A 26,238-nucleotide genomic window follows, 5' to 3' on the forward strand; every position below is an offset into this window, starting at 1 on the left:
AAGAATTCAACCTTTTTCACTGTTTTGATATAGGAAACAGTTCCAACATTTCTCCATCTGTAGTCACCTTGACCAATATGCTGCTATGTAGATGATAGGTTCTGTTTGGAACCAGCTCTTTCAGAGTTCTTCCTTGCTAAATGTATCAAAGATGATTTCCAAGTCAACAGAGACAATGTATAAACCCATGCCTTGCTCAAGGCATTTCTTCCCTTGCTTCTGTGATGCTACAACTATCATGTCAATGGTCTTGTGACCAGGAATAACTCTTGAGTTATAGGGTTGCGGCCAATTGCAATGAATGGTCCATCAACCTCAACCTTGCAGATGAGTGCAAATTTTAGAAGTAGTTCTGAGAAAACAACCTTGAATTATTTTGTTATACATGCTTTTGTATACATTACTCTTTCATACCTCCCTTTCTGGTCAAATACAGTTTCTTCTATTTCTGACTTGCAATCTGTGCCAAATCCCTAAAGAGAATAAGTTCTTCACTGGTTAGATTTCATTCAATTATATTTTTGTTTTATTAATTTTACAATGGGAAGCCTCACAATGGCATATCCTTATCATTAGACATTTTGATGAACTATCCATGGGCAAGTGAGTTGGGATGCCTTCAGTGTATACTGTAGAAAACGCTGGCTAAGCCACAGCTGGAATTTTGTGTACAGTTCTGGCCATCACATTACAGGAAGGACATAATTGCTCTGGAGAGAGTGAAGAGGAGATTTACAAGAATGTTGCCAGGGCTTGAAAATTGCAGCTACAAGGAGAGAATGGATAAGCTATGGTTGTTTTCCTTAGAGCAGAGGAGGCTAAGTGGTGACCTAATTGAGGTATACAAAATTATGAGGGGCTTGGATAGGGTAGACAGGAAAGACTTGTTTCCCCTAGCTGAGGCATCAATTACCAGGGTGATTGGTAGAAGGATTGGGGGGGGACATGAGGAAAAACTTTTTCACCCAGGGGGTGGTGGGCATTCACTACCTAAATTGGTGGTTGAGGCTGAAACACTCAACTCATTTAAAAGGTACCTTGTTCTGCACCTGAAGCGCTGTAACCTGCAAGGCTATGGACCAGGGATTAAAATGAGCAGCTAGTTTCTTTTTTCTCTTTTCGGCCAGCGCAAACATGATGGGCTGATTGGCCTCTTTCTGCACCTTAACTTTTCTATAGTTCAATGCTATTAGTGTTGGATGCACCCATTTACTAATTCCTGTGACCTTAAATGCTTTCACTGCCACAAATTTTGATTTACTTTTAGGGAAAAGAGCTCCTTTTCAAGAAATAGATTTGTTTCTTACCGTTGCATTGATTTGGGAGGTAGGTTATTGGAAATGTCAGCTTATTTTCCAAAATCCGTGGACTATTGGCCTTGTTTAAACTTGATTTCTAAAATATCCACAGAGCTTCCTTTTAAAGACATTTTATATTTTGCTAAAATTGCTCTTTCACTAAATGATGTGAGTCCTCGTTCTGAACCATCTGAGGCAAAATCAAATAACAGGGAGTCCTGTGACATGAACAACAAAATCTCAAGCATTTCCCTACTGTGTGAGCCATTCTTTTCAGGAAATTTTTATCTATTTTAAAAAATGATACCTGTACTGACAGAGTTATACCTCTAAATCAGGATTGAGTAAACACATAAGTAATACAATGGGTCTAAAAGGCAGTTGTGGCTCCAACAGTTAGCAGGTTTACCTTTCAAAGAGTCTTACTTGAGTAAATTAGGGTGATTGGAATTATCCTATCCTCCAAACACACAACCTCTAAGCTTCAGGTCCCAAAGACGGGGCACTACTGAAGTTACAGTGCTTCCTCTCCTAATTATATCAGTACAACCAATAACCCCACACTTCTGCACTGCAGTAATATGCTTAATGACACTGGGATAACTTGATTCAAGAAAGCAGAGCTGGGTAGTCAAGGCTGACTAATGACAGTAGGCTGCAACTATATTCATCTCTCCTACCCCATTTCAAAAGATCTGGTTTCTCCACCCTCTCTGCTCCTCGAGGTTCTAAATTAGAACAAACTGGATCAAAATTCTGGAACTCCCTTCCTGACAGTACCATGGGTGTATCTACAACACATGGACTGAAGAGCTTCGAGAATGTGGTTCACCACCAACTTCTTAAGGGAAATTAGTGACGAGGAATAAACACTGGCCTAGCAGGCGACACCTACACCCCATGAAAGAATAAAAGAAAACTCTTTGTTTCATAGTTTAAATATCCTGCATTGAGATGCAAAATGAAACAGCTGAATTATTGAAACAAGGTCTTTGTGCTCTCAATACAAGAATCTATCATTAGTTTTGCTTGTATGGTGTAATTTCCTTTCTTTTTAGTATCAGGGTGGGTAAAGAACATCTGAAATATATAGAACTCAACATGGAGTCCAGTCAAACTAAAAAAAGCTAAACAAAAACAAAAGTGACTTTCTGTCTAAACATACAATAAGGAAAGTTAATGATTTCACAAAAACTTTTTCCTAATACAAAAATAGTTTATGAATTAAATTAATGCTTTAATTTTTTAAAATAGCAGTTTTATTAATGTCCCCCTTAAGCAACGCTGCAACTCGATCTCTGATATATTGAGTACAGTACAGTTTCCAAGCTACAACATTGCACCTGTTTCCTGTCCCTTTTATGGACATAAGTTGGATTCTAAAATTCCCTAGAAACCGGCTATTTACTGCGCCATACACTGGGGATCAGGAGTAGCCAATGAATGCCCAATAAAGGATACTTAATGATTTTTTTCTGTAAACACTTGTGAATGATTTTTGCTTACTCAGGATATTACGTGAAGTATAAAAGGCAAATTCCAAGAAGACTGCACAGCAGCTTCTGCCCCATCTCTGGTAAGTGATTTGGTAATAACGTTTTTTTGGTGGTTGGTTAATGCATTCACATGCCCATTAAATTTATCAACAAATCTTAGAATGACATGAAGTTGTGATTATTATGAAGTTATATTTGTCATTTCAACTACTTTGCTAGAAGGCAAGTTTTTATTAAAAGGAAATTTGCTTTTTAAATTCTTAGATAGCAAAAGAGTTAGAGGTCAGTGGAGGAGATATTTCTTAAATACAGTAAATTGTTGTGATCTGGAAGGCACTGCCTGAGAGGATGGTGGAAGTAGATTTAATAGTAACATTCAAAGGGCAACTCAATATATTCTTGAAGGGAGAAAATTGCAGGGCTATGGAGAAAGGGAAGGAGAATGCGTCTAATTAGCTCTTTCAAAGAACCAGAACAAGCATGTTGGGCTGAATGGCCTCCTTCTATGCTGTAAGAATCTGTGATTCTGTGATATTTTATCTTATGATGTTCACTGGGGGATTGCTATATATATTAAACCATTTCATACCCAAAACAAACACTACAATCCTGAACAGAAGTTACGGCCTTCCTTAAAGCATTCTGTTTGCATCTTTTGAGGAATTGTTCAAAAAAATCCTCTAGTAAGAGCATCAGTTGCTTGAATTGTGCTTTACTTTGCAATTTCAGCATAAGATGTTTTCTTTTTAAAAAAATCTTTAAACAGTTAATTTTATCTCTTGTTGAACAACCATGATTCTTTAATCACTTGCTATATTATTGACTATAAATGTCGGTTGATTTTAAATTATGTGTTATTCATATTTATTTTGTGAGTGAATTTGGAGGTATTTTTAAGAAATGAAAATCAGTTAACATTTCTATCACAGCCTCCACATACACAACGAATGCTTCAGCCACTTGTCATAATGGAAAAAGCTGAGGGGAAAAATAAAGGAAAAGAGAAAGTTGGAAGGAAGGGTAAAAGCATGGTCAAAGGAAAAGGTTTTAGTGAAGTTTTGAATGGAGTGTGTGAGTTGGTAAATGGGGGGTGGGACATAAAGAAGGAACACTGATTGTGGGCACAGGGAACAGGGAAAAAGGAATATGGCAGAGTCATGTGTACAAATGTGCTGTTGGATGAGATGACTGAGGTATGCTGAGACAGAGTTATGGTGAGGGGAACATTTGGGGCTGGATTTTACCAGCCCTCTTGTGATAAGCTAAAAGGCGGAGGAGCCCATAAAACGGCAAGGGATTGTAAGGATTGGAGTGCCCATCATCTTTCTGCTGCCATGCCATCTTACCAGTGTCAGGGACACTGGCCCTCCAACCAAAGGTTAATTGAGCCGCTTAAGTGGACAATTAAGGGCCTCTTCCAGCAGCGGGTGTTGGTTTTTGTTGCACTAATTGACGGCTTCAGCCTGTTAATTTTCATTTTTAAAGGGCTGGGGATTTAAATAGCTTAAGGTCATGAGCATTTCTGTATCCTCCAAAAATTTAGCACTGCGGGTTAGGGCGCTTGGAACAACGAGAATGGGGTCTGTTTGAACTCAGTGCTAAGTTCAAATGGCCCAGCTGAATTTGGGCATCTTCCTGTGTGAATCGCACTTCATCCTCTTCCCCCGCCAACAAAAATGGGATCTGTAGGAAATGGTGGTGGGAAATCTGCTTCCTGGTCCCTTCCGCTATTTGTAAAAGCCTCCGGAGTTGGCCTGACTCCGTGAAAATCCAGTCCTACGTGAGCTCCCCCCACCCCTCTAAACTTGGTAAGGCCAGTGACAGATGTCACAGGTGGATATATCCAGGAATTACAGTGGGATATCATGCTGGTGAGTTTTAGGACAACTTAAGTAGGCTTGCAGAAATAAAAAAAATCATTGAACTAGTTTTCCCTTTCTAGCTTGCTTTTCTATTTTTTTTGCACTCTCAAAGGGTTCTCCGTTCTCTTCGAGTTAGTTCTCTGCAATCAATTCAGTTTCAAAATGGTTGGCAAAGGAGAGTGTGGAGATGATATCGATCCCATGCCTTTTCTGGCTCCCAGTGAAAAGGAGAAACTAGACTATATGAGCAAGCCCTACGACATTAAGAAGTCCTGCTGGATCAAGGATGAAAAAGATGGTTTTATTGCAGCAGAGATCCAGTCTGAGCAAGGTGACCAAGTCACTTTGAAGACTGCCAAGAATCAAGTAAGTAAAAATTATCTTTCAAGTTGTATTGAGGGAAATAAAGAAAAGCACCTACATGTCACTTTTTTACGACATTAATGCATCTTTTGCTAAATGGTGAACGTCAGTGCTCACTTCATTTGCTTTGATAATAGGAGATTGGAGGGGTTATAATATTTACCCGAATTTGACCTTTTCAGTAGCTGGTGTAAATATCATGAATTCTATACTTGGAATTAGCTTCAACTTATCAGGATCAGTGTTGGAGTTATTGCAAATGCTGAGTAGAATTTCCATCACATCTTCTCTGCTCCAGATGCTATGTGACCTTCAGCCAACCAACCATATAAATAAATGATGCAAGAGAAAGTGGGCTCTTCAACCTTGAAAGGAGATGTCTAGAGGTATATTAGACACTAATAGGAATAGTAAAGCTTAATCCATGGTATGGTTCTAAATTAAGCTTTAGCTGTAAGAAAAGAGGACATAGGTACAAACTAAAACTGGAAACACTGAGGACAGATGTGAGAAGTAATTTCTTTGTACATTGTGGTCAATGCCACAAATGGCTTTCTGGATAGCGTATTGGAGGCAAAAACTCTGGAATCACTCAAGAGGGAGTTACACGCATTGAAGGAAGTGGATGGAAGAAGCATAGGTTCCTTTAGAAAGATGAGCTATGTGGTCCAAACGACCTCTCTCATCTGTTCTTTATCTTGTGATCTTTATGGTGAGTATCAGATGCTGTGTGCACGCAAATATATTATGAACACGTCCTCATTTTACAAAATAAAGCACAGTCACGAAGACGTTTTTGAAAAATTGAATGGCAAGGAGAATCTGAAAATGAAGGATATGCAGGGTTATGGGGAGAAGGCAGGAGAGTGGCACTGGGTGAATTGCTCGTTCAGAGAACTGGTGCAGACATGACAGCCGAATGGCCGCCTTCTGTGTTGTAACGAATCTGTGAATCTGTGAAAAAGGAGACCAAGAAAAAAATCAAAGTGAATTAAACTTTTTGCATTTCAAAAAATTAGGGAACATGCACTGACTTCCATAGAAGCCAAATGGTAAAACACAGAGCTTCAAGCTGATCATTGCTATTTTGACTTTCTGGTTGTTCCATTTTTATATGATGTGATATAGTTAAAATAAATATCTTGGTAATCAGGGCAAGCTATGCAATTTACAGCTTTGGTGTTTGTTTTTCTTCGTAGCAATCAATGGTAAAGATATCCTTATAATTTAATCGATGGTCATGTGTTACTCAAATCTAAAATAATGTAAGTTACACATTATATTTAAATTCTGTACAATTTTTTTTCAGACTCTGACCATGAAGAAGGATAATGTTCAACAAATGAATCCACCAAAGTTTTACCAAGCCACGGACATGGCCAACTTGACCTTTCTAAATGAGGCCAGCGTTCTTGTGAACCTGCGTGATCGTTACATCAAAATGCGAATCTATGTATGTCACACAAGATTCTTAATTTGTGTTATTTTTGTTAAAAATGAAGAAACCAGTGTGAAGGGCCAATATCTTCAGTTAAAAAAAGAAGGAAGGAAGGGGAAGGGAAAGAAAGAAGGGGAAGAAAGGAGAAGGAAGGAAGGAAGATCTTGCATTTATAAAATACTTCTCACATTTGCAAGATATCCTAAAGATTTTTGCAGTCAATCTCTGCCAATCTATACACAGGAAGTTCCCACAACTATCAAACAATAACAATGCCCAGTTAATCTGTTTTGATGGACTTTATTAAGGCCCAAATGTGTGACCAGGATGCTGGAAAAACTCCCTTCTCCCTGCCCTGTACATTTCATATGCAAGGTGTTACCTCTGACAGAGCAGCACTTCTTTGGTAGCACACTGAAGTGCCAGTCTAGATTATGTCCTCAGGTGCTGGAGTTATAACATGACCTACTGACTCAAAGGTAAGACAGCTACCACTGAGCCAAGGCTGACACCTCAGTACAGGGAACAGAGGTCAGGTGATGCTGAGCTTGTACTGAAAGTCCTGAATGCTGTACCAGTAAAGAGAGACGAAAGGAGTTCCAAGGACTGGGAAAAGGTGAGTTAAAGCCGAAGACTGAGTAATAAGTGTTGATTTTAACAATGTAAGGCTATAGAGCAAAGCTGTAAACTGTCAGAAGGCATGCTTAAAGCTTAAAAGGAACAAGGGAAATCTTAGGGACACTAACCATAAGAGCAAGTGAGAAAGATTATGGTGAAGGGAGAGAGGTCAGTGGTGTATTTACATCCTATCCAAAGGCATATGTACTAAAAGAACCTCCCTGGTTACAGGAGTAGTATTCTAGTTTTAGAATAACTTGAACTTCAGAGACATTTAAGTGTTTTAGATGGAAATAGGTGTGCTTGAATATAGGAAAACATAGCTTCCTGGAACTATGGTGAAGCTGTAAAAGTTCCATGGGGTTGCCGGAAACCAGAAATGTTGATACATGATGGACTAGAGTCATCGAATATGAAAAGTGATGGGCAATGTATAGATTTTAAGAGACATGCAGAAACTGTTTTTTTGAAGTGTTGAAACAAGTGAGGTTGCTGTCCATAATACCAAATCAATGTCAGAGCTGGTAGCAGAGGTATTATCACTCTCCACTGTACATTCTCCATTGCAGATGTTCCAGATGTTCCAGATCCACATAATGGGTTAGGTGTAGGTGTACAACCACATATGGCAGTGTGCAGAAGAAACTATAAAACAGGCTTAGTAGGTGGCACTCTCAGCTGTGAGTCAGAAACTTGAGTACAAAATCTAGGCTACTGAAGGAGCACTACACTGTTGGAACTGCTCTCTTTCAGTGGAACTGTTAAACCAAGAATTTGTCCACCTTCTCAGGTAGACATAAAAGACCTCGTGGCACTATTTCGAGGATGAGCAGGGAAGTTGTCCCTGGTGCCCTGGCCAATATTTATCCCTCAACCAACATCACTTAAAATAATAGCTTACCTGGTCATTATCTCATTACCATTAGTGGGACATTGCTGTGTGTGAATTGGCTACATTACAATAGAGACCACACTTCAAAGGTATTTCATTGGCTGTAAAGTGCTTTGGGATGTATTTAGACCATGAAAGGTACTATATAAATGCAATCCTTCTTTCATGCATTGTCATTTCCAAGTAAATTCAGTTCAGTGGTGGATCTTTATCATTCATGTTGCTGAGCACTCATGAAATTAATAGTATGTAACTATTTTATCAAAATTGCGACACATCATTTTAGTTATGTTTCCTTATTTTGTAGACCTATTCTGGGTTGTTCTGTGTAACGGTGAACCCGTACAAGTGGCTGCCTATCTATGGTAGCAGAGTGGCTAACATGTACAAGGGCAAGAAACGCAATGAGATGCCCCCTCACCTTTTCTCAATCTCAGACAACGCCTACCATGACATGCTTGTAGGTAAGAGACGAGTGGAAAGATTTTTTTAAAATGTTTTGAAACATTTTGAAAGTACTGAGTATTTAAACCCCTTTCTTAATCAATGAATCTTCCCACATCCATTTTACATTTAAGCAAACTTACGTTGTTAGGGCGGGGAAGCTTTCGGTTGAACAGCTATTTACATCACTGTTTCAGTCAATGAGTTAAAGGCAGGGCAGATCTTTTGTCAGGACTTGGATCAAACAAAGTCTTTTTACTCAACAAGAAAAGCCTTTTTAGCACGACAGCAAATGGTCTACAGAATCTAATTAAAAAGAGTAGGAGGAAACAGAACTCACGACTGAAACTACAGCAACTTCACTTGATAAAAACAGTGTGATTTCTCTAGACAATGACAGTGAATGAAGGATAGTTAAATACAAGTTATCGAAGTAACATTCACCCCAGTCACTTACAGCATGCAGTCTCCAGGTGTGATTGATGGGAGATCATCTCTATTCTGGCTGGGAATAGTGGTGTCATTATATGCAAGCAATTTTTTGCTCTGTCTGCATCATAGAATGTGTTTTAAATAGGTTTTCCTTAATTCAGAAGCTGAGCATCCTGAATAGCACACTGAACTTAAAATAGTGCATGTTTAGGAAATGAAAGCATTTAATTGTGCAACAGACATCACAGCAAACCTTTGCCTCGTTCACTCTTTCCTTTTTAAGTCTCTCCTTTCTTTAGACTTTTTCTTCTGCATAATTCCCACTTTCTCTGTATGTCTCTCTATATGGGGAGATGGTGGTGTACGAGTAATGTCACTGGACTAGTAGTCCAGAGGCCCAGGCTAATGCTCTGGGGACATGCGTTCAAATCCCACATTGCAGCTGGTGGAATTTAAATTCAATTAGTAAAATCTGGAATATAAAGTTAGTCTCAGTAATGGCGACCATGGCAACTATCATTGATTGTTGGAAAAACCCATTTGGTTTTCGAATGAAGGAAATCTGCCAGCCTTCCTGGTCTGGCCTACATGCGACTCTAGATCCATACCAATGTGATTAACTCTTAACTGCCCTCTGAAATGGTCTAGTAAAGGCAATTAGGGATGGGCAAAAAGTACTGAACCTGCCAGTGATGCCCACACCCCATGAAAGGATATTAAAAAAAACTCTCTAAGTCTCCCACTCTGTGGACTGGATTTTCATCAAGGAGCCATGGACAAAGACGTGAAAATCTAGGCCTGTGATTCTCCTGCACTCATTGTGTGTCTCCCATTTCCTCTCTATGTCATTCAGTCCGTCTGTCTGTCACTCTGTCTGTATATCACTTTATCTCTCTCCCTCTCTTTCTCATCTTGTACACCTTTCCCTTTCTTCTCATTTCTCAAGGACACCTAGAACCACCTTCTCATTTATAGCCCTATAATAGTAATTATGCTACTATATCAGTTATGTCACAGGGGAAGGATCAGAAATGCTTTGGGCATGCATACATGCGCACTCATGCCTATTCACACTCAGGCACTCACACACATGTACAGTCATACTCACATACAGACTGATCTGCAATCATTAAAAAAATTAGCTGTAATAAAAATATTAGTTAGATTTACAAATGTAAACATGACATTTCAGTTAAAGAGGAAGAAAACTCTACAGGTACATTTTTAAAATTCATTCAAGGGATGTGGGCATCGCTGGCCAGGCCAGCATTTATTGCCCATCCCTAGTTGTCCTTATTCAGAGGGCATTTTAAGAGTCAACCACATTCCTGTGGGTCTGGAGTCACATGTAGGCCAGACCAGGTAAGGACGGCAGGTTTCCTTCCCTAAAGAACATCAGTGAACCAGATGGGTTTTTACAACAATTGGCAATGGTTTCATGGTCATCATCAGACTTTTAATTCCAGATTTTTATTGAATTCAAATTTCACCATCTGCTGTGGTGGGATTCAAACCTGGGTCCCTGGTGCATTACCCTGGATATCTGGAATACCAGTTCAGCGACAGTACCACGATTATCACTGTAGGGTACTTACCACAGAGAAATGCACTGGGCCGACTGTAGGTTTTAAAATTGAGGATCTTCAAGCATCACAGTTTATAATTTACTTTTTTTTTTGAAAAATATACTTTATTCATAAAATATCTGGAAGCACATTCCAAACCATTTCAAAATCACCATCACATAAGTACAATCAGATTCAACTTTTACACATGTATCACAAGGTGCATCAATTTACGCTGTGGCACTCCATAACCATCCATTCGCTGAAGTGCTGGGGTGGAGAAGATGTTTGACTGGTGTAGACCAAGGGCGTGGCACCTTGCAGTTATCCACTCAATAGTAATTTATTCAATACTTGCTGGTCTTCAAGGAATCAGGACTGTTGTTTAAGTAATTGGTGCAAACTAAAGTTTGAATGCATGGAATTACAGGAAAGGAATATCAAACAGAGTTTCTTGTGATGCCAGCAACATTTGCATAGGAACCTGCCATCATTTGTCAGAGGTATATGCAAATGGTGCTCAAAATGAGGAGCACATTATCACTAATTCAGTACTGTAATCTTTCACCATTGTAAAACAGTCCTTATAATGCACGTGGGCCTTCTGATAATTTTTTTTAACTTAATTTTTTGGCAGAGCGAGAAAACCAATCCATGCTCATCACGTAAGTACCTATTTATATGAATCTGTTATGGTTTTTATTCACAATGTAAACTGTTGGGAATAATTAGAACCCAATAACTATGAAAAATAGTATGGATGATTCCAGTTGTATCAAAATACTAGTAAATCTCCATGAAAAAGGACACAGTTAATCTGAGGATATGTTTTTTATATTTGCTTTTGATATATGGATCTTGCTGATAAGACTGCATTGCTGATGGGTCTCATGAACCACTCCAGCTCTGATGTTACATGCTATGGGCTTGAATTTCCATCCTGGACCTGGGTACATGTAACTTCCAGAAGCAGGGTGGAACATGAGGTGGAACATACTTTGTTCCATTAGAATTCCTCCTTATGGGGAGGAGGCTTGGAAATTCTGGTGGGGCGGTGGGAGTGTGGTGGGAGGCAATGCTTGGATCTTTAGCCTACACCGCACCTATTGAGAAGGATATTCCTGGAAGGTTATAGGCTTCCCCAGACAAAATGTACTCAGAAAATCATCTGAAGGGCCGAGTGGAACCCAAGCTTGCTGAGAGCAGTCAGAAACACTGGGCGGAACTGTCCCAGATTTGCACCAAGTGCGGTAGTTAGTGGGAAAAACGATGTTTTATCCACTGGTCGCAATGGTGGCTTCTCACGCCGTATCATCCCAAACCCGTCGCATTAATTATGCATTCCCGGGAAACACGATGTTTCGGTGGCGGGTGGGGTCTCATTCACCCTCACCGCTTCATCATGCCGGGCACCATATTTAAAGTGCAACCACATGCACACCTCTCAGTGCTCTCAGCCCACGACTGCTGCACAGAAACATAGAAACATAGAAAATAGGAGCAGAAGTAGGCCATTCGGCCCTTCGAGCCTGCTCCGCCATTCATTATGATCATGGCTGATCATCCAACTCAATAGCCTGCTCCCGCTTTCTCCCCATATACTGTGATCCCTTTCACCCCAAGAGCTATATCTAACTCCTTCTTGAAAACATACAATGAAACATACAATCCACAGGCGGGATGAGGTTTCATGCTTTTTCTAATGCCCATCAGGGCTTAAGGTTGGACAGGCAGGTCCATTAATTACTTTAATGACTCTGTCAATAGCCTTAATTGGCCATTGATAGGTCGGCGGGTGCACAGCTGATTTTGCTGAGCCCCCATCTACCTGAAAATTTAAATTAGGTTTTAAAAAATTTAATTAAAGTTTTTTAAAAAATTATGGACATGTCCCAACTCATGTGACAGTGTCACATGAGGGGACATGTCAGGGAATTTTTTTTTCTATTTTTAATATTTTTGACAGTAGAGGCAATCTCCCTGGGGCAGCACGTTGCCTCAGGGAGATGAGTGCGCTCTTCCGTGCGCATGTGCGAAAGAGCGCACTCTTGGGTTTAGGGATTCCTCTCTCCGCCCGCACAGGGAGCGCATAGTGTTTCCATACGGACATCACGCTGGGCGGGCCTTAATTGGCCCACCCACGTAAAATGACGGCGTGCACCCCCGATTGGGGGTGCCGATCAGAGGCGCGCCTCTGCGCGCCCGCACTTCAACTTCAACCCCAACGGAGGGAAAATCCTGCCCTATGAGAAGACAGGATGGCCCCAAAAGGCAAAAAGACTGCAACCCCCTGGTTTAGTCACATTCCTTGAGTGCCTTTTGGATGCTGTGGAGGCCTGCCATAATGTCCTCTATCCCCCGCTCTAGCCGCTGGTGGGGCAGCAACATTATCACTCTGATTTGGTAGGCGATGGCAGTGGTGGTCTGCGCCAATGCTGCACAGAAGGGGTTGGCCATCTAATGCAGATAGAGGATGAATGATCTCATCCATGCCACCAGGGTAAGGCAACCATCCCATTACTCTAAACTCACACACTCAAACCCATCGCACATTCTCTGGCATCTCACTCACTGGACTCACTCGCTGAAGGGACATCACCTCTCACTCTCTCACACACACCCTCACTTCTCCATCTGGCCTCATCTCCTCTGGTGACTGCCTCCTCAGCCCTCACCATCTTGAGGGCACTTGCACAGATCAACATGTGCCCCACACACACCCTGGGATACCCTCCTTACCCAGTGCAGCTCTCACCCTGCAGCCTCTTCCCTTGCCTGAGGCCACTTCTCCCCCTTCCCCTAGCAAGCCCTAGTCCTGCAGCCTACAAAGCCACCCCCACCTTACGGCTGGTCTAGTAGGTAGAGACCTGCCCATGAGCCCCCCTAAAAGTGATGTGGTGCTGTCTGTGAAGCCTGGCACTGATGACCGTGAGTGCTGCCCGAAGCAAGGTAGGCAAACGAAACTTGAAGTCCTGAGTGAAGTGCAGCTCGCCAGGTGCATGACACTTATGTGCTGTTGTGAAACTCATCGGCGTGCTGTCACGCCAACAAGGGCAGACAATCCAGCAGGGGGGTGCTGAGTCCGACGGGCTGGCCTTATAATGATATGCAGATGTATTACAATGAGGTTCCTGACTTCCGATGGTGGGAAATGCGGCTCACCATCAATAGGCTGAGCAGATGATCGCAAACCTGTTTCACGACGTTGTGAAACCGTTGTGATTTCTGGCCTTCTTCCCACATTGTCCGCTCACGCTGCCGAGCACGCCCGACACCAACGGGCACTGAAAATTCCGCCCATTGCTTTGGACCTAGTAATTGCCCTTAAATGATTCAGGCAAAGGCAATGGATCTCAAGGGGATAAAGAGGAAATAATTCTCACTTCATTGCTTCCCACAGAACCTCTCTGTGCTGCCAACCTGAATGTGCAGATGATCCTATCCCACAGAAATTGTGACACATACTCTACATTGTTGTCTGAGCACACAGTTAAGGTCCACTGCTCTGTGCTTCTACTGGCAGGCTGATTGGTGTACCAGCTTTCAGTTTCAGCTGTATTTGTTCAGTGTCTATTAAACCATTGTGTCAGTCAATATAGTATTGTGTCCTAAACAGGACTAACAGCAGGGCTCACAGCTGTCCATCTTATGACAAGCAAAGTCCATTTACTCAGCAGAGTCTATTTAAACAGTACACTAAAGCACAATCAGCAAACGATCTACAGCATCTATTTACAAAGAGTCTCTATGAACTCAAAGGAACAGAACACATGACCAAAACTTCAGCAATGTCTCTCAATAAAAGCAGGGTGATTTCTCCAGAAAAAGTGCAGTCAGTGGAGGATAGTTACATACAAATTGTGTGAGTAAAATCACTTACAGCAGTGCAGGCTCCTAATTCATGGAGAGTTACCCAATCATCCTCATTCTGGGTGGGAATAATGATGTCACTATACACAGCCATATTTGTTTTTATCAGACCAAAATAACAGGCAGACCTGGGCAAATAGAGCCCAATTGTCACCAGTGGTGGCAGAACTGAATAACAGGTATCACAATGCTATCTTCCTTGCATAAATAAAAGAGTTTTTCCCACAGGACTTGTTGGGATAGTACCTTGGAGGCGATTTCCAATACATTGGACGTCATTTCTACTACCTTCGAGTTTTGTATGTCTGATCTACGCTTCCCAACTGTCAAACATCAGTGCAGTTGAGAGCCACTTATGCAACTTTACCTTGGACCTCAGATGAGAACCAAGATGAGCAGCAGGCAAAAACAGAAATACCTGGAAAAACTCAGCAGGCCTGGCAGCATCGCGGAGAAGAGCAAAGCTGACATTTCGAGTCCTCACGACCCTTCAACAGAACTAAGTAGAAATAGGAAAGGGGTGAAATATAAGCTGGTTTAAGGGGGGGGTGGAAGAAGGGTGGGGCGGTGGGGGGGTTGTTGTTGGGACAAACAAGCAGTGATAGGAGGAGATAACCAAAAGATGTCACAGACAAAACAACAAAGAGGTGTTGAAGGTGGTGATATTACCTAAAAGAATGTGCTAATTAAGAGTGGAGAGCAGGACAAGCAAGGTAGCTCTAGTGGGGGTGGGGTGAAATAAGCGATGGGTGGAATACATTTAAAAATAATGGAAATAGGTGGGAAAAGAAAAATCTATATAAATTATTGGAAAAAACAAAAGGGAGGGGGAAGAAACGGAAAGGGGGTGGGGATGGAGGAGGGAGTTCAAGATCTAAAGTTGTTGAACTCAATATTCAGTCCGGAAGGCTGTAAAGTGCCCAGTCGGAAGATGAGGTGCTGTTCCTCCAATTTGCGTTGAGCTTCACTGGAACAATGCAGCAAGCCAAGGACAGACATGTGGGCGAGAGAGCAGGGTGGAGTGTTAAAATGGCAAGCGACAGGGAGGTCTGGGTAATGCTTGCGGACAGACCGAAGGTGTTCTGCAAAGCGGTCACCCAGTCTGCGTTTGGTCTCTCCAATGTAGAGGAAACCGCATTGGGAGCAACGAATGCAGTAGACTAAGTTGGGGGAAATGCAAGTAAAATGCTGCTTCACTTGAAAGGAGTGTTTGGGCCCTTGGACGGTGAGGAGAGAGGAAGTGAAGGGGCAGGTGTTGCATATTTTGAGTTTGCATGGGGAGGTGCCGTAGGAGGGGGTTGAGGTGTAGGGGGTGATGGAGGAGTGGTCCAGGGTGTCACGGAGGGAACGATCCTTACGGAATGCCGCCAGGGGGAGTGAAGGGAAGATGTGTTTGGTGGTGGCATCATGCTGGAGTTGGCGGAAATGGCGGAGGATGATCCTTTGAATGTGCAGGCTGGTGGGGTGATAAGTGAGGACAAGGGGGACCCTATCATGTTTCTGGGAGGGAGGAGAAGGTGTGAAGGCGGATGCGCGGGAGATGGGCCAGACACGGTTGTCAACTACCGTGGGTGGAAAACCTCGGTTAAGGAAGAAGGAGGACATGTCAGAGGAACTGTTTTTGAAGGTAGCATCATCAGAACCGATGTGGTGGAGGCGAAGGAACTGAGAGAATGGGATGGAGTCCTTACAGGAAGCAGGGTGTGAGGAGCTGTAGTCGAGGTAGCTGGGAGAGTCAGTAGGCTTGTAGTGGATATTGGTGGACAGTCTATCACCAGAAATTGAGACAGAGAGGTCAAGGAAGGGAAGGGAAGTGTCAGAGATGGACCATGTGAAAATGATGGAGGGGTGGAGATTGGAAGCAAAGTTAATAAATTTTTCCAGGTCCCGACGAGAGCATGAAGCAGCACCAAAGTAATCATCGATGTACCGGAGAAAGAGTTGTGGGAGGGGCTGGAGTAGGACTGGAACAAGGAATGTTCCACATACCCCATAAAGAGACAGGCATAGCTGGGGCCCATGTGGGTACCCATAGCCACACCTTTTATTTGGAGGAAGTGAGAGGAGTTAAAGGAGAAATTGTTCAGTGTGAGAACAAGTTCAGCCAGACGGAGGAGAGTGGTGGTGGATGGGGATTGTTCGGATCTCTGTTCGAGGAAGAAGCTGAGAGCCCTCAGACCATCCTGGTGGGCGATGGAGGTGTAGAGGGATTGGACGTCCATGATGAAGAGGAGGCGGTTGGGGCCAGGGAACTGGAAATTGTTGATGTGACGTAAGGTGTCAGAGGAATCACGGATGTAGGTGGGAAGGGACTGGACAAGGGAAGAGAGAAGGGAGTCAAGATAGCGAGAAATGAGTTCCGTGGGGCAGGAACAGGCTGACACGATCGGTCTGCCGGGACAGTCCTGTTTGTGGATTTTGGGTAGGAGGTAGAAACGGGCCGTATGAGGTTGGGCGACTAGCAGGTTGAAAGCTGTGGAAGGAAGATCTCCAGAGGAGATGAGGTCAGTGACAGTCCTGGAAACAATGGCTTGATGTTCAGTGGTGGGGTCATGGTCCAGGGAGAGGTAGGAGGAAGTGTCTGCGAGTTGACGCTCAGCCTCCGCGAGGTAGAGGTCAGTGCGCCAGACAACAACAGCACCACCCTTGTCAGCGGGTTTGATGACAATGTTAGGGTTGGACCTGAGAGAACGGAGTGCAGTAAGTTCAGAGAGAGACAGGTTAGAATGGGTGAGAGGAGCAGAGAAATTGAGACGACTAATGTCACGCTGACAGTTCTCAATGAAAAGATCAAGAGAAGGTAAGAATCCAGAAGGAGGGGTCCAGGTGGAGGGAGAATATTGGATGTGGGTAAAAGGATCCGTTGAACGGGGAGAGGACTCCTGCCCAAAGAAATGAGCACGGAGACGAAGGCGGCGGAAGAAGATTTCTCTGCTCCTCTCACCCATTCTAACCTGTCTCTCTCTGAACTTACTGCACTCCGTTCTCTCAGGTCCAACCCTAACATTGTCATCAAACCTGCTGACAAGGGTGATGCTGTTGTTGTCTGGTGCACTGACCTCTACCTCGCAGAGGCTGAGCGTCAACTCGCAGACACTTCCTCCTACCTCTCCCTGGACCATGACCCCACCACTGAACATCAAGCCATTGTTTCCAGGACTGTCACTGACCTCATCTCCTCTGAAGATCTTCCTTCCACAGCTTCCAACCTGCTAGTCGCCCAACCTCGGACGGCCTGCTTCTACCTCCTACCCAAAATCCACAAACAGGACTGTCCCGGCAGACCGATCGTGTCAGCCTGTTCCTGCCCCACGGAACTCATTTCTCGCTATCTTGACTCCCTTCTCTCTCCCCTTTTCCAGTCCCTTCCCACCCACATCCGTGATTCCTCTGACACCTTACGTCACATCAACAATTTCCAGTTCCCTGGCCCCAACCGCCTCCTCTTCACCATGGACATCCAATCCCTCTACACCTCCATCGCCCACCAGGATGGTCTGATGGCTCTCAGCTTCTTCCTCGAACAGAGGCCCGAACAATCCCCATCCACCACCACTCTCCTCCGTCTGGCTGAACTTGTTCTCACACTGAACAACTTCTCCTTTAACTCCTCTCATTTCCTCCAAATAAAAGGTGTGGCTATGGGTACCCACATGGGCCCCAGCTATGCCTGTCTCTTTATGGGGTATGTGGAACATTCCTTGTTCCAGTCCTACTCCGGCCCCCTCCCACAACTCTTTCTCCGGTACATCGATGATTACTTTGGTGCTGCTTCATGCTCTCGTCGGGACCTGGAAAAATTTCTTAATTTTGCTTCCAATCTCCACCCCTCCATCATTTTCACATGGTCCATCTCTGACACTTCCCTTCCCTTCCTTGACCTCTCTGTCTCAATTTCTGGTGATAGACTGTCCACCAATATCCATTACAAGCCTACCGACTCCCACAGCTACCTCGACTACAGCTCCTCACACCCCGCTTCCTGTAAGGACTCCATCCCATTCTCTCAGTTCCTTCGCCTCCACCGCATCGGTTCTGATGATGCTACCTTCAAAAACAGTTCCTCTGACATGTCCTCCTTCTTCCTTAACCGAGGTTTTCCACCCACGGTAGTTGACAGGGCCCTCAACCGTGTCCGGCCCATCTCCCGCGTATCCGCCCTCACGCCTTCTCCTCCCTCCCAGAAACATGTTAGGGACCCCCTTGTCCTCACTTATCACCCCACCAGCCTCCGCATTCAAAGGATTATCCTCCGCCATTTCCGCCAACTCCAGCATGATGCCACCACCAAACACATCTTCCCTTCACCCCCCTGGCGGCATTCCGTAGGGATTGTTCCCTCAGTGACACCCTGGTCCATTCCTCCATCACCCCCTACTCCTCAACCCCCACCTACGGCACCTCCCCATGCAAACGCAAAATATGCAACACCTGCCCCTTCACTTCCTCTCTCCTCACCGTCCAAGGGCCCAAACACTCCTTTCAAGTGAAGCAGCATTTTACTTGCATTTCCCCCAACTTAGTCTACTGCATTCGTTGCTCCCAATGCGGTTTCCACTACATTGGAGAGACCAAACGCAGACTGGGAGACCGCTTTGCAGAACACCTTCGGTCTGTCCGCAAGCATTACCCAGACCTCCCTGTCGCTTGCCATTTTAACACTCCACCCTGCTCTCTCGCCCACATGTCTGTCCTTGGCTTGCTGCATTGTTCCAGTGAAGCTCAACGCAAATTGGAGGAACAGCACCTCATCTTCCGACTGGGCACTTTACAGCCTTCCGGACTGAATATTGAGTTCAACAACTTTAGATCTTGAACTCCCTCCTCCATCCCCACCCCCTTTCCGTTTCTTCCCCCTCCCTTTTGTTTTTTCCAATAATTTATATAGATTTTTCTTTTCCCACCTATTTCCATTATTTTTAAATGTATTCCACCCATCGCTTATTTCACCCCACCCCCACTAGAGCTACCTTGCTTGTCCTGCTCTCCACTCTTAATTAGCACATTCTTTTAGGTAATATCACCACCTTCAACACCTCTTTGTTGTTTTGTCTGTGACATCTTTTTGTTATCTCCTCCTATCACTGCCTGCTTGTCCCAACAACACCCCCTGCACCCTTCATCCCCCCCCCACCCCCCTCCCCCCCCACTTAAACCAGCTTATATTTCACCCCTTTCCTATTTCTACTTAGTTCTGTTGAAGGGTCATGAGGACTCGAAATGTCAACTTTGCTGTTCTCCGCCGATGCTGCCAGACCTGCTGAGTTTTTCCAGGTATTTCTGTTTTTGTTTTGGATTTCCAGCATCCGTAGTTTTTCTTTTTATCTCTGAGCAGTAAGCATCTCATCTGTTTGCCGCTCCATGGGAGAGAGGGGTTGAACACAAACGTGCAGCTTCTTCCACCTACAGTTCTGATCCTTCCGCAGTTGTCAGTATGGAGATGGCTGAAGGGCCAGCTCCAGTTCTCTGCCTCTACCTGGTATTATGAGCTCTCTTCTCCACCAAGGAGGGAGAGAAGAGACATATGAATGAAAGTGAAGGAATGTGTTGAGCGGATGGATGTACAACAATTGTGGAAGATCACAGTGAGAGATAGCTGTGAAGATGCACTGAGATTATTGTGAGCCAGTGGTGGATGGTCGTATGGGGATATGAGGAGGTTCATGGACAGAGAGGAATGGGTGCTCCTGAAAGAAATGTTGGTATGAGGAGTGATATGCAGGGTTAGGCTTGGGAAGGCAGATTGAGAGGGGTTGGGGTTTTTCTTGCAGATATACTTGAACATGCCACTGGACTTACCTTGCCTGCTCTGATTAGATCATTAAACTTCTTCTGACACTGTCAACACATTTTTGTTGCTCACCTACTGAGGGATTTCTAGTCATGTCTTTTCATTCACTGTGGCTGGCTTCTTCTACCCTTTGGCAAGGAAGAGAACCTCCCTGTGGGCCCTTACAGCATCAGCTCAAGGGAGACAGCAGTGAAACGTGATGATGTCTTGAAGAGAGTGAGTCTATTGGTGCAGTTTCTTGCTCTGTGGAAGCTCCTTGAAAATCCTTCAACTTTAATCACAGCAGGTCTCCTTCGCATAGTTCATCTGAAATAACCTCATGCTGGTTGTCAGCGCACTTGATTGGTCTAATTGTTCGGGAAACCTGAAAGTAAGGTGCAAATGCAGTGGCTGTTTTACAAAGCTACTGAAACACATGCTGCTGAAACTTCTGGGTTTGTCACGTGCTACTGGGCACCGTCAGTGAAAAGTTAAAATCCCGAAGTTAAAATTTTGATTCACAAGGGAGTCAAGGGTTATGGGGCGCAGACAGGAATGTGAAGTTGAGGCCATGATCATATCAAATGGTGGAGCAGGCTCAAAAAGGGCTGAATGGCCTACTCATGCTCCTAATTCTTGTGTTCCATCACAATTGGCTATGAACCATCCATTGTGCCGTCATGTCTGAATGGGCCTGCTGCTGATCCCACTGCAGCCTGTGGGATCAGAAAGAAGGAGGAAGATTTACCACTGACCTCAATTCCCCTGGCACTTCTTCCTTGCAAGAGGTGGACACAGGCTTTGTGGAATGCCCCTTTATCAGGATTGGAGAGCCTCTGACATAGCTGGAGTAAGCATGTGCCTAAATTATTAAAGATTTAGCTGCACAACTCAACTGCTGTTATTAACAAGTGTACAGATAAGGTACATAAGGTATTTCATAGAGGAATTGTATTATTGAGTTTCAACTTGTCTTGGTCTTAACCTGATCCCAAAAGTTGCAAGAAGATTTGGATTTTCAAATGTTGCAAGTGAAAACCATGGTTTTGGCTGAATTTGAATATATCAATGACAAATTAAAAATGTGCCTTTTCCACACATAGCGGAGAATCCGGTGCTGGGAAGACTGAAAACACCAAAAAGGTTATTCAGTATTTTGCCAATATGGGTGGTGTGAAGGTAGTTGAAAGCGATACAAAGGTAAGATCAGAACTTGACAGAATTGTGAAGTGATACATTTTGGTGGGAAGAATGAGTAGAGACTAAATAGTATAATTTTAAAGGGTTCAGGGACATGGGGGAGAATCTTCTCCCCGTCGAAGGGGGGCTGAGCGGGAGCGGGCCAATTAAGGCCCACCCAGCGTAACGTGCACCCAGGAGTGCTGAGCGCTCCCTGTGCAGGCGGAGAGAGGAGGGAGAGTCTGGGCCTGCGCTCTTTCACACATGCACGCAGAAATCTCCCTGAGGCAGCTCCGTACCTCAGGGAGATTATTTTCATTATTAAAACTTCAAAAAAAGAATGGAAAAAATTATTCAGACGTGTCCCCTCATGAGCTGGGACATGTCAATAAATTTTAATTAAAAATTTTATTGGATTTATAAACACTTCATGAAACCTCATCCCACCTTTGGATGAGATTTCATGATAAATGCAAAGGCCGCCTGGGCTCTTCGCCTGCCCGCCAACCTTAAGATTGGATGGGCAGCCCAGACAACTACTTCAATTAATTCAATAATGGCCTTAATAGGCCTTTGACAGTTCCTGCACGCAGCCGATTCCAGTGCGTGCCCGCTGAACTGAAGATCGGAATGTCACGCGGTGACATCAGGGCGCACGCCTGATGTCACCGCGCATCATTTTACACGTCAGTGAGCGGGGCCCGCCCCCGCATGCCAACCAGAAAATTCAGGCCATAGAGACCTGGGGGGAGGGTGGGGTGTATGTACACAAATCTTTGACGGTGGTGGGACAAGTTGAGAAGGCTGTTAAAAGAACATATGGGATCCTTGACTTTATTAACAGAGGCATGGAGTATGAAAGAAAGGAAGTTATGCTGAATCTTAGGCATCAGTTGATATATCAGTTATGGACACCACAGTTTAGGAGTAATACCAAGGCCTTATAAAGGGTGTAGGGGAGATTTACTAGAATAGTACCAGCGATGAGGGCCTTCAGTTATGTGGAGCAAATAGGGGAGCTGGGGTTGTTCTCCTCAGAGCAGAGAAGGTAAAGAAGAGATTTGAATGGTTTTAATTAGGTAGATAAAAAGAAACTGTTTCCAGTGGCAGAAGGACCAGAAACCAGAGGAGAGAGATTTAAGGCAACTGGCAAAAGATTGGTGATGTGAGGAAAAAAAAATACAGGAGTTATTATGATCTGGAATGCATGCCTGAAAGGGTGGTGTAAGCAGATTCAACAGTGGCTGTCAAAAAGGAATTAGATAAATACTTGAAGGAACAAAAAAAATTACAGGGCAATGAAGAAAGTGCTGGATATGGGATTAATTGGATAGTTCTTTTAATGAGCATGGCATGTTACACCAATTGCCTCTTTCTTTGATATGACAGCTGTGGGAAATATGTTCACACCGATTAGATTGTCAGAGGTCCATAGTTCTTGCAGGATGTCTTGGCTAGGTTAACATGTCTTGAAAGGAGTACAGAATTACACAATAAAGGTAATTTAACAACTATCAGTATGATTTGTCCATTTAGTTTTATATAGTTATTGTTGGATTTTTACACTTAAAGGAGACTTTCCAAGAATCAGTCAAATGTGCTTTTTTATTTTTCTGGAAAATAAAGTTAATTATGCTTGAGTTTAAGTACCCTCCCGAACAGTAGTGTAACATCTTTTGACGTACAAAAGTCATGGCCTTTAGATTCCCTTGAACAGCACTGGACAAGGCAATACAATGACATGTCTAGGTTCTTTACTTCTATTGTTTATCCTCTTAAGCTTGTCAAATCAAATGTTTCTTTTTCCAAAAAAATTTTGTAACAAACTTCACTGTACACAAGTTTGCTTTAAACATACTTAATTCTTTGCAAGCCCAATATTTCAACAGAAATATCAACCAAGCTTTGTTAATGAGCCTGAAGCATCTGAACTCATCATGACATCAGCAGAGTCCATCATACCCCATTCACAAAAATCTTTACATTAAACTTGATTTTATATGAATATAAATAAATCATGTAAATCAAAGTAAAATTTTGCATCAACTAACTGCATGTTAAAAGATTTGCTATACTTTGAGAACAGTGATAGGCACAGTGATGTGGTGAACTAATAACCCAGCAGTCAGGACTAATAAATTAGAGAATTCCCAATCCCGCTACACAGTTGTATTTAGTCTCTCTTCATGGAGGTCTACCACCATGGTCTCAGAGCAACCAGGGATGGACAATAAATGCCAAACTTTCCAAAACATTAACATTTATAAAGCTTTTAGATTAATATAACAGTTGCTATTTACAGGTACTTAGATCTGAAAACGGTAAAGTAAATTTGGAACTAAGGGTCATTATTCACCAATAATGGTTTTCAGCCTGTATGAGCTTGGGTGGTTTGAATATATTCTTGAATATGTTCTTTACGGTGTTATTCCTGGAATGAGTTCAGTACTGAAAATTAATAAAATAAATTCTTCATGCTGAAAAAGGTGTTGAATTGATATCTTAGGTTTCAGTTTGCTTTCCTCTTTTTCTTTGTAAAGGGCTCCCTGGAAGATCAAATCATCCAGGCTAATCCTGTGCTGGAAGCTTTCGGCAATGCTAAAACTACCAGAAACAACAATTCTTCCCGCTTTGTAAGTCCATTTTTTCTCCCCTCCATTTGTGCATGTTTTACTAAATAAGGGATCATGCTGTTAAATAATTAAACATTTTGTCCTTTATTTTGAGACCAGTTAACTATCAACTAGTCTCAAAAACTTATGAATAATTTTTGCCTAAGTTCTATGGGGTATAGTAGCATGGTAGTAAAGGTACAATAGCATAGCAGTAAAGGTACAGTAGCATTGCGGTTATGTTATTGGACTAATAATCCAGAGCCCTGGGCTAATGACTTGGAGACATGAGTTAAAATCCCACCATGGCAAGTGGGGATTTTAAATTCAATTAATTAAATAAATTTGGAATATAAAGTTAGCATAAGTATTAAAACCCTTCTAAGGTCCTTTAGGGAAGGAAATCTGCCAACTTTACCAACTGTGACTCCAATACCACAGCATTGTGGTTGACTCTTAACTACTCTCTGAAATGATCTAGCAAGTCACTCAGCTGTATTCAAGATGTTGGCTCACCACAACTTTCTTAAGGGCATATTAGAGATGGGCAATAAATCCCTTGCCAGGGATGCCTGGAATGATTCAGGTCCCCTGAATGAATAAAAGGAAATCTATATTTCATGCAGAATGTCAGAAATAAATTAGGTTGGACGTTTTATTCCATAAATTTGATAAAGGTATTCACAACTATGTGCAGTTTTGATAGAGTAAATAAGAATAAATTGTTTCCAATGCAGGAAGGTAGATTTTTAGCCTATCTAGGCTTGGGTAGGTTTGAATATATTCTTTACAATGTTACTCCTGGAATGAGCTCAGTGCAGTACACGTTTCTGAAAATTAATAAAATAAATTCTTCTTGCAGAAAAAAAGCGTTGAACTGATATCTTAGGTTTCAGTTTGCTTTCCTCTTTTTCTTTGTAAAGGGCTGAAGGTAGGATGCCAATTTAATATAATTGGCAAAAGAAACACAGAAACAATGAGGAGAAATTAATTTTGTGACATGTTCTTGTGATACGGAATGCACTGCATGAAAGGCCGGTGGATGCAGATTCAATAGTAACTTTCAACAGGCAATTGGGTAAATACTTGAAAAGAAATTTTTCAGCGGTATGGGAATGAGCAGGGGAGTGGAACTAATTGAATTAGTCTTTCAAGGAACTGGCACAAGGTCAGTGGGCCCAATGGCATCCATCTTATGCTGTATCGTTCTTGGATTGCAACTTTTTTGCAATCAAAACATGATGGGATGGATCACGGGTCCATTTTTAGTGTCAAGCAGTGCTAGAACACTGCGGAAAAAAGCTGGAAAAGCTCAGCAGATCCTAAGAAAGGGTTTTAGACCTGAAACTTCAACTGACCGACTTCTCCTCTCCGGATGCTACCTGGCCTGCTGAATATTTTCAGCTTTATTTTTGTTTTTCCTTTTCAGATTATCGGTATCTGCAGTGTTTTGCTCCCTGCAAATAAAGTGATGAGACCAGAGTTCCATAACTGTAAAACAGTGTTAGCATTTTCCTTTTAGTTTAGTTTGAGTATTTGTCCTAAGAGATTTCTTGCCACCCAGCGATTTGAGCCAATCTGTGATCTTCTAGTTGGATTAAGTCGCAACCGATTATCGTTCATTCTTCACAGATAGCTTGACTACTACTTTTTACTGATAAAGTCAATGAAAGTAGGCAGGGGACTTGCTGAAGCCTTTCCCATCTCATGAGGCAATGCCAGAAGGTTTTGTTCTTTAGAGATGCATGGGCTGACAACCTATGCAGTTGGTGCAATCCCTAACTAACCAGATGGCAGTGGAAAATTTAGTGAGAACTATAATATCAAATTATACCTCCGCTTTTGTGTATGTATCATGACCTATTTAGGACTGAAGATTAATGTTAATGGTAATGGGTAACTAAATTCAATTTAATTTTGTTTTGTAATTCCTTCAAGGGTAAATTCATCCGAATTCACTTTGGGCCATCTGGTAAACTGGCTGGTGCTGATATTGAGAGCTGTAAGCATCTGATTTTTATTATTTTTTTATTTGATGCTGTAGTTGATAGTTAAAAAACTTTAATCCACCAATTTGAACACTGAAAGGTTTAACCTTCACCTTCACAACATATCTGTTCATTTAGATTTGCTGGAAAAGTCCCGTGTGATCTCACAACAAGCAGCTGAGAGAGGCTACCACATCTTCTACCAGATCCTGTCAGGAAAGATACCATCCTTATTAGGTAAGCATGTTGTTGTCCATAAGCACAGTTTGTTAATGAACATACAGAAATGAGCTGGTAAGAATAGACCACCTGGTTAAGCAAGAATGCCTCACATAGTTTTCATATGATCGCGAGCTGTTGTTGTAGTTGTTTTAAAGTAAAATTCCAGGTTAGCTACCAACTTTTATGATA

At 42.8% G+C, this 26,238-nt stretch overlaps 1 protein-coding gene across 1 annotated transcript in view; it reads left to right on the plus strand.

The window, feature by feature from the left end:
* Nucleotides 1–4,833: 4,833 nt before the first annotated feature.
* The window catches only part of LOC144690796 (myosin-16-like), a 75,366-nt gene continuing 53,961 nt past the window's right edge, over nt 4,834–26,238 (plus strand). Inside the window, exons 1-8 of the mRNA XM_078558613.1 lie at nt 4,834–5,022; nt 6,329–6,472; nt 8,275–8,431; nt 11,046–11,073; nt 21,152–21,248; nt 23,768–23,860; nt 25,778–25,841; nt 25,966–26,064. Of these exons, the coding sequence (XP_078414739.1) occupies nt 4,858–5,022; nt 6,329–6,472; nt 8,275–8,431; nt 11,046–11,073; nt 21,152–21,248; nt 23,768–23,860; nt 25,778–25,841; nt 25,966–26,064 (847 nt within the window). The 5' untranslated portion in view covers nt 4,834–4,857. The remainder of the gene's footprint in view (nt 5,023–6,328; nt 6,473–8,274; nt 8,432–11,045; nt 11,074–21,151; nt 21,249–23,767; nt 23,861–25,777; nt 25,842–25,965; nt 26,065–26,238) is intronic.

Source organism: Cetorhinus maximus, chromosome 15 (assembly GCF_964194155.1).
Source record: "Cetorhinus maximus chromosome 15, sCetMax3.hap1.1, whole genome shotgun sequence".
NCBI lineage: Eukaryota > Metazoa > Chordata > Chondrichthyes > Lamniformes > Cetorhinidae > Cetorhinus > Cetorhinus maximus.